Source organism: Plasmodium sp. gorilla clade G2 (genome assembly GCF_900097015.1).
Source record: "Plasmodium sp. gorilla clade G2 genome assembly, chromosome: 14".
Taxonomy (NCBI): Eukaryota; Apicomplexa; class Aconoidasida; order Haemosporida; family Plasmodiidae; genus Plasmodium; species Plasmodium adleri (nom. inval.).
In genome coordinates this window covers 2560812-2570238 of record NC_041706.1, presented here as the reverse complement: position 1 = coordinate 2570238, position 9427 = coordinate 2560812, and the positions used below count along the sequence as shown (strand labels likewise).

Sequence of the window (9427 nt, the reverse complement as noted above, 5' to 3'; positions counted from 1 at the left end):
TTTATGAATATTTCATATATTCATTTGTTATATGGTCGATAATATAAACCCTTAAAGTTTTAAACAGTAGAAAAAAAAAAATTAATAAATCAATAGAATTAAATATATTTATACAAAAGAAATTAATTATATAGATATATATATCAAATTATATAATGATTCTTTAATGTACCAATACATTTTGTGTATATAATGAGACAGGATATTTTCATGGAGCTCCAAAATTTAATTCTCTCATTTTAGGTTGATTTCTTGGTGGTGTTGGTGGTCTTAACTCCGTCATTTTGGTATCCCTTGAAGAATAAATAAAGAAGAAAAAAAATATATTTTTTATATATGTAATAGAAAAATAATATAACTTATATTTTGTAAATAAATATAAATAAATAAATATATATATATATATATATATATTCATATATATTAATGTGTGTGCATTTTTTTTTTTCCCTTTATTTTTACCATGTATTAAAGAATCGCACTTCGTCTTTCGCTGGATAAATAAGTTTTGGTATTACAGTAAGATCTCTTCTAATAAATAATAATGCTCCGGCATTTTTATGTGAATTACAATAATTTGTTGCTGAGAATAAGGTTATTAATTTTCCACCTGCAAATCGTTCAAAACCATCCATAACACATTCATGTGCTCTTATAATTAATTGAAGATCATTTTCTTCTAGAAATTTATGAACACGATCGGGTCCATATTTAACAATGTGACCTGTACCATCTGGGTCTCTTATATCATTAGGAATAGTTCCTAATATAGAATCATTATCAGTTGGATCTGACCATAATAAATCTGTAACTTTTTGTTCATTTAAATTTTGAGGAACTTGTGAAACTACGAGTGGTCTTTTTAATTGTGAAATATCAGAAATTTGATTAATGGATTTTCCAATTCCACCATGTACACATAAAATTTTATCTTCTATTATAGCACCTATTGGTAACCATTCAAAAACTTGATTTATTTGATACCAACAAGAATCCTTATCTGTTACATCTTCTTTCAATCTTCTTTTACATTCCTCTTGGAATCCATAAAGACTATTAATAGCTACATCTTCATGATTTCCTCGAATTAAATGAATTTGTTTTGGATATTTACATTTTAACGCAAAAAGTAAACAAATAACTTCCAAACTATTAGAACCTCTATCGACATAATCTCCTAAAAATAAATAATCATTTGAATCAATATCTCCAATTGCATTTAACTTTTCACCTAAATCTTCTTCTACTGGACATTTATATAATTGGAACATACGCATTAAATCATAATATTGACCATGTATATCACCATATATTTTTATCGGTGCTCTTAGTTTTAATACCATGTCTTCTTGCTTAAATATATCTATAACTATCGAACATAATACAGAAATATTAGCCCATGGTATAATAAATATTGATTCTGAATTATGGTTGTATTGTATTTCAAATTGTGTGATATTTGGATTTAATAATGTAGTAATAATTTTATCATAAACTGTATTCTTAAATTCACTTATATAATTTACAGGTGTACATAATACACCATTATTGATTTTTCTACCTTCTTCTTCTAATTTATCTATAGAAATTTTACGAACAAGAAAAGCAAAGTCACTGCCATTCTCTTGAACAGCATGAGCATGTGCTGATAATCTTATTTTGTTCGACATTGGTCTGTTGGATAATCTAAAAACTGAAGAGTTAGATGAAGCATCAAACATATTTCTATAATGTGCATTTGGAACATTTGGTGCATTCGTTACATTCGCCACATTCGCTAATGTGTTACCAATACTAACATTATTCTTCAAATCATAGATTTCTTTCGATATATTATGTTGTTGTGTATTAATAACATCTTGACTATTTAAATTATAAGAATTTATATTTCTAAGGTCACTACTTGAGTGTTTCAAATTTTCATTAGTTAATTGTTTTTGTTTTAAAGATGATTGTTTAATACTTTTTTTCTTTTCAGAATCCAATGAATTTAAGGATGATAAAAGATTGAAACATTCTAAACATTCTAATTCATTAGTTGGATATTGTTGTGTTTGATGACTAAACCCACCAAACGTATATATGGTATATTTGTAGACCCATGATGTGTGTCTAAATTTAGATATAGATGGTAATGTAACCCATTCAATGGTTTCGGTATTATAAAGAGCTGTAGATAAAGGAACAGCACATCCATTATCATTTCTACCACCTAAAATAAATATTTTAGATCCTATAAAAACGCATGTATGTTGATAACGAGCTTCTGGTGGACTTCCTTTTTTTATAGGAGCTTCTACCCAATCCCATCTTCCATCTCTATGTTGTCTTAATCCCCAGGTATCATCTAAAGATTTATTTTCTGCACTTCTACCACCAAAAATAACAATCATACCACTAGCGGGTCCTTCTTTACACATATCTGCAGAATGATACACTCTTTGTGGTGGCACTTTACAAGTATTAGGAATAATAACACGTACCCATTCAAAAGGTGGCATTTCAACATGCATATACCATACATCATTTAAAGTATTTTGTCCATCATTTCCTCCAAACACTATTAAATTTGGTTTACTATAAACCATTACATGTCCATATCTTCTCCCAGGAGTTACACCTTTTGTTGGTACTGTCATCCATGTATATTTCTGTTCTTTTCTTAAATCTAATATATACAAATCATCTAAAGATAAGGAACCACCACCGGTAGCTCCTCCATATATCACTAATTGTTGTTCATCAACACAAGCAGCTGCATGCGCTGCTCTAGCGGATGGTGTATTTTCTGTTATTAACTTTTTCCATTTGTTTTGTGTTAAATCATATAAATATATATCATCTGTTATATTATATTTTCCTGCATCCCCAATAGCCCCACCAAATATAGCAACTTTGTTATTACCTAAATATGTAGCAGTGTGTCCGAAACGAGGAGCAGGAATGTCTCCTTTTTGTTTTTCTTTTCTACAAACACTTGTTTCTTTAAACGACCCATTATTCATTTGTCATACAAAAAAAAAAAATAAATAATAAATAATAAAATAAAATAATAAAATAAAATAATAAAAAATGAAAATAAAATAATAATAATGATAAACGAAATATTATAAAATAAAAATAAAGGTACAATAATATGTATATATATATATATATATATATATATATATATATATATATATGTACAAACAAAACAAATACAACTATATGTACATTATAAAAATATTATTTTTAAATGCTTTTTTCATGATAAAAAAAAAAGAAAAAAAAAACAAGAACAAATCGTAATAAAAATTAATAAATTAAAGCTAATAATACGAAACAATAATATCTGTGTTTATATATAAATTTATTTATGTTGATCATAAAATATGCATGTTTTTTTTATTGCTTATTTTATTTTTTTAAAGAAAAATGTTGTAATATAATATAATATAAAATAATATAATAATTTCAGCTTCTAGCTACATTTATGAATATATATTTTACACAAAATAATTTTATTCAAAACAAATAATTAAAATAAAATAAAGTGTAATTAGGAAGGCTAATAAAACATTATAAGATATACCCCAATTAATTATATATTATTACAATTTTACATAATACATACACATATAAATATATTATTAAAAAAAAATATATATAATAATATATATATTTAATATACACATATAAATATCTTATTACAATTATATATTTATAATATACACATATAAATATATATTTTATTTATTTAATATATAAACAATCATATATATATTATTGTTTCTTTCTGTTTAATATTTAAAAATTAAATATTTCATATATAAACTTATTTTTACACATAACCCAACAGAAATAATTAAAAAGATATACAATATATATATATATATATATATATATATATATTATATATATGCATATATATATTTGTTATTTAATTTTTTTCTTCTTTTTTTTTTTTTTTTTTTAAGGATTATAAAAAATTGTATTTTAAATAAATAAAATAAAATAATTTTATTTTACCAACATATAAACGTACATATATTATATAAAACATATTATATTAAAATAAAAAAATAAGTTAAATGGAAATTTTATGTTGTTAGCATACATTAATAAACATTTTGAAATTAAAGAAAAACTTTTTGAGTTTTTAAATAAATTATGTAATCTTAACTTATTTCTTATTTTATGTTTTGGTTATAATTTATTATAGTTGTATATTTCATAAATATTTCTCATAAAAACAGGAATGTTCTTTAATATATATACATATATTTTTTATTATATATGAAATAGTTCATAATTTAAGAAATAAAAATAGAAAGAAGAAAATACCAGCAAAAAAAAAAAAAGAAAAAAAAACAGAATAAAAATTATTGTTCTTTTTTTTTTTTTTTTTTTTTTTTTACGTAACCATTTTAATATATTATTTTTATTTAAGTATTATAGAACAAAAAAAAATATTCAAAAATTTTTGCACATTTTTATAAATATGTTCAGGAATATTTAATGAAATACTTTATAACAAATTTTTAGATGTTATTAAAAAAAAGTATATATTTTGTATAGACATTACTGTAAGGTTAATTATTTTTTATTTTTATAAAACTCTGATTTTTTTTAATTACAAGACATAAGAGTCAGCATAAATATATATATATATATAATATATTTTTTTTTCTTTTGTCATATAAATATGTATAAAAACGCATTTATAAATAATACTGTGTGAAAAATACTTTAGTTTATATCATCTTTCATAAGTATTATTATCATACCGTTCTTAAATATAATTAAACTATTTAAAAAAATAATAAATAAAAATACAACACATTTAATCTACATCTTATATTTTCTCTATTTTTTGAATACGTGGAAATTATATATATGTGTATATACAGTATTATATAAATTATTACATAAAAAAATAATATATATTTGTATATGTTTTTTAAAAAATAAGCAAATATTGCAACAGTTACAATTCGTAATTAGTAAATTATTATTATTTTGTATAATTATTACATATATATATATATATATATTTATATGTGTGTCTTTTTTTTTTTTTTTTTTATTTGTCTGTGTTCACCACCATTTTGTACATTTATATTATTTTTTTAATTTAAAAGTATACATTAAGGAAAAAATGAAAACATATATTAATTTATTATTTTTGTTGTCTTTATTAAAAGTTACATTTATTTATTCAAAAGATCATGTGAATAATAATGAGGAAGATAGTTCCATATATTATTACGGGTTTCACGACTAAAAAAAAAAAAATTATATATATTTATATTTTGTAGTATATTATAATTGAATATACAGATTTATATATATTTTTTGAAGGTTTATAAATAACGAAGTATATAACCATTATTTACCCTCAAAATATGCTAATATAAAAAGAGATGTAATAATAAAATAAAAAGAGTCATATAATGCTTTTACATATAAATTAATATCCATAGTATATTTTTATTTTATTATTTTAAGAATAATTTGATTAAAATATCATGTAGTAAAGGATACACCGTAGAAGTAAAAAGAGCATATATTGTAGATTTAGAGGATGAAGGTTTAAACAAATAAATACATATATGCTTACCATATTGTATTTTATATTTTTATATTATTTCATTATATATATATATATATAATTAATATTATATTCAGTAAATGATTATACAAAAATGGCAGCTGAAATCTGCCTAAAGAAGGAAGAATGCAATGTAACAAAAAAAAAATTAAATTATTATACATTTAAATATTATAAGAATATAAAAAGTATATTCTTTAATTCTTCTTTAGATAGATATAAAAAAATTCAAAAGGAATACAAACAATAATGCTATTGACGTTTCTACAGAATTGAACGTAGAATATATCTGTATGAGGTATACTATTAATTTTTTTTTTTTTTATCTTTTTGTATATGTTTGAAATTATTTTAAATATTTTTTTTTTCTTTACCCCAAGTTCACAAAAAAATCTTTATGATGGAACACATTTTCATCAAGGTGTCACACATAAATACCTCATGTAATCCTTCATTTACTTACAAAAATTATAATTTTTTATTTTTATGTTCAATGTTATTTTTAATATTTATGATTTTATTTTTTTTAAATATATATTTCTATTTACCATATATAGTGTACGAGACCAAACATTAGGTAAAATGAATGTTACAGAAATAATCTATAACAATTTTTTAAATATATATATATATATATATATATATATATACATAAATGTATTACCATTTTTAGCTTGTGTTGAAAAAAACCAAAATGTAATCACATTGTCTTCTATAAATAAAGCTTTAGAAGTATGTAATATGGATAATTGTAATTTTGTTGTATGGAATCCTGATGAAAAGAGAGCTACCATATGCAAGGAAAATTTTTATGAGGTTATAAATCTTTATGAGAAAAATTATAATTATTATATATTGAATAATATATATATATATATATATATATTTTTTATATTAAAATAAAATGATACATACTTAATTCTATTTCGTTAGAATATGATAGAAAAAAAGAATAATATAATTTATATTCATCCTAACTATTTTTTTACATATGGACATGCAACCTTTCTAAATTATATGTCTATATGTGATAATATTATTAAACAAGTTCCATATAATTTAAGTATTTCGAAATCTGTTGACGTATGTTCACATCTCGATTGTGATTATTTTACAAAAAGTAATTAAAATAGAAAAATATACAAATGTATTTGTACATAAGGATAAAAGTAATAAATAAATATATATATATATATATATTTTAAATTATATATAGGTTATCCAGGATCGATTAGATCCTTAGACAACACAAAGAATGGGAAAACATGGTATAGACATTAAAAAATAAATAATACTATCTTTTATACTATGCAACATATTATAATTCAATAAATAATTAATTATATTAATTTACAGGTTTTGCAAAGGGTATTTTAAAAAACTAAAAAATAACATAGAAAAAAGCGAATAAAAGAAAATTTGTAGCTATTTTACATTGAATAATACATAAATAAACATATATAATATTATCCTCTATAGATTTCCCACGATTATACCAATGGACGGATTTATTACAAGTGTAAAGTTGAGTAAATTTACTTAGGATATATTACATATATATATATATATATACATATATTTATTCATTTTATGTATCTACATATTTTTATTATTGTTAAAATATATTGTTAACAAATTATACTTTAATAAAAAATACATATTTTTGATAAGACAATAACAATTAATTTTTACAATTTTTAATACGTCCATGGTTCTATATAAATTGATTTTATTTTAATAAATTTTATTTCTTATTATGAATTGTGATGCTAATATATTCCAAAATATAAAAAAGAACAATTAGACAAATATATAAATTTTTAAAAAAACTACTTCCTAAAAAGGTACTTTTTGATAATATTTATATATATATATATCTATATATATTTATGTAAGAATTAATTACTCGTATCTTATTGTACTTTTAAAAAATTTACATATAATTCAAAAAAATACAAAAATCTCATAACCCATTTTTTATTTCTTTTTTATGAATTAAAAAAATGATTTTTCATATATTATTAAAAATAATAATTTAAATAAAAAAGAACTTTGTGTTATATTGAATTTAAATGTTATATTCAAAAAAAAAAAAAAAAAGAAAAAAAAAAAAAAAATTAAAAATATATGTACATATATATATATACTATATAAAAAATTTAAAAACCTATTTTATTTTATTTTATTTATTTTATTTTATTTATTTTTTTTATTTATTTTTTTTTTTTTTATTTTTTATTTTTTATTTTTTTATAAATCTACAGTATCAGTTTTTGGTTCTAAAACAGAAATATTATCAGGTAAAATAGAAGTTAATCCTGTTCTAGTATCAATAGCAGTTGGTAACATAATTTTAACTTTAATACCTAAGACTCCTTGTTTTAATTGTGCTGATCTTGTAGCAGTGTTAACAAATCTTTTAGATGGTTCTCCTGTAGATATTAAATAGCCATCTCTAAATTTCATACTTTTAGCTCTTTGAGCTCTTAATTTTCCTGATACAATAACTTCACATCCTTTGGCACCAGATTCCATTATATGTCTTAAAACTCCATAACATGCTCTTCTAACTGCTAAACCTTTTAATAGTTTGTATCTTAATGATTCGGCTTGTGCCATTGCACACAATCCTCTATGCTCTACTCTTTCAGCAAATAATTCAACACTATTTGTTGATTTATTAAAGAATCTTTTTTGTACTAGTGATGTTAATTCACGTATTCTCCTTCCTTTATCTCCAAGAACTTCTCTGGTACGAGTGGCTCTAATAATAACCTCCGTTCTATAAAAAAAAAATAATATATTTATAAAACAAAACATATATATATATAAATATATATATATTTATATTTATGTATCATCCACATTAGCACATTAATTTAATTAATATTAATTATACCTTATAGGTGTAACCCTAACTTCTACACCTGAATATCCATCTTCTGCCAAAATACGAGCTAAAAATTCATTTAACTCGGCTTGAAAAACACCATCATTAATAAACTTTCGCTTTTTTGAAATCTAAACACAAAAAAAAAAAAAAAAAAAAATTTTAATTTATATATTTTTTAAGAATACACTTTTTAAAATGTTCTACTTATTGCTCATATAACACTTTATGCAAAAGATATAATATTATACATATGGACAATTTTGAATTAAATATACATTTATATTATATGGATCTATATTTGTTTTTTATTATATAATATGGATATACTCATATAATACTTATATATATATATATTCATAAATAAAAAAGTAAAAACGTAATACACGTTTTTTTTTTTTTAAAGATATTTATCACAAAAAATGTATTTTTTTTTTCAACATTATATTTTTTCCAAACATATATATAAAATATATCATATATAAATGCAAAAACATAAGCACAGTTTTCTTAAATATTTTAAATATATACATATATATATACATATATCTTATAAATTATTTCGTAAAACAAAAATTCGCGAATATATTCTTTTATTTTAATACATAATTTATATAAATTTCTTTTTTTTTTTTTTTATTTTCGGGAACTTACGGGAGCTGACATTTTTAAAAAAGTACTTTACGAATTCGCTAATTATTTATAAATATATAAAAATTTATTATTATTTTATTTTTATATTTATTAACTTTTTGAATTTTATATTAAATTGTTAATTTTCTTCCAGTTTTTTTATATTTTTTATAAATTTAATTTCCTTATAAATCTTTTTTTATAATATTATTACATCCTTATTTTTATTGGAATATTATTATTATTTTAATTTATTATAATAAAAATTTTTGCGTACAGTATAATTTTTTTTTTTTTTTTAAATAGATATTATA

The 9427-nt window shown here is 20.5% G+C and overlaps 3 protein-coding genes across 3 annotated transcripts; 1 reads left to right on the top strand and 2 right to left on the bottom strand.

Moving 5' to 3' along the window:
* Positions 1-208: 208 nt before the first annotated feature.
* PADL01_1466000 (protein phosphatase containing kelch-like domains) lies at positions 209-3005 on the bottom strand (the record flags this gene model as incomplete). The annotated part of the gene is made up of 2 exons (XM_028684964.1): positions 209-293; positions 463-3005. The coding sequence occupies 2 exons, from the start codon at positions 3003-3005 to the stop codon at positions 209-211; spliced, it is 2628 nt and encodes an 875-aa protein (XP_028540990.1).
* Positions 3006-5137: 2132 nt separating this feature from the next.
* On the top strand, positions 5138-7133 carry PADL01_1465900 (conserved Plasmodium protein, unknown function; the record flags this gene model as incomplete). Its single annotated transcript, XM_028684963.1, has 12 exons — positions 5138-5250; positions 5341-5404; positions 5488-5569; positions 5668-5723; positions 5803-5888; positions 5971-6033; positions 6148-6167; positions 6264-6406; positions 6524-6710; positions 6807-6858; positions 6947-6958; positions 7070-7133. 12 exons carry the CDS (start codon positions 5138-5140, stop codon positions 7131-7133), a joined length of 942 nt encoding a protein of 313 aa, XP_028540989.1.
* Positions 7134-7840: 707 nt separating this feature from the next.
* On the bottom strand, positions 7841-9146 carry PADL01_1465800 (40S ribosomal protein S3; the record flags this gene model as incomplete). Its single annotated transcript, XM_028684962.1, has 3 exons — positions 7841-8372; positions 8490-8611; positions 9135-9146. The coding sequence occupies 3 exons, from the start codon at positions 9144-9146 to the stop codon at positions 7841-7843; spliced, it is 666 nt and encodes a 221-aa protein (XP_028540988.1).
* Between the last annotated feature and the right edge of the window lie 281 nt (positions 9147-9427).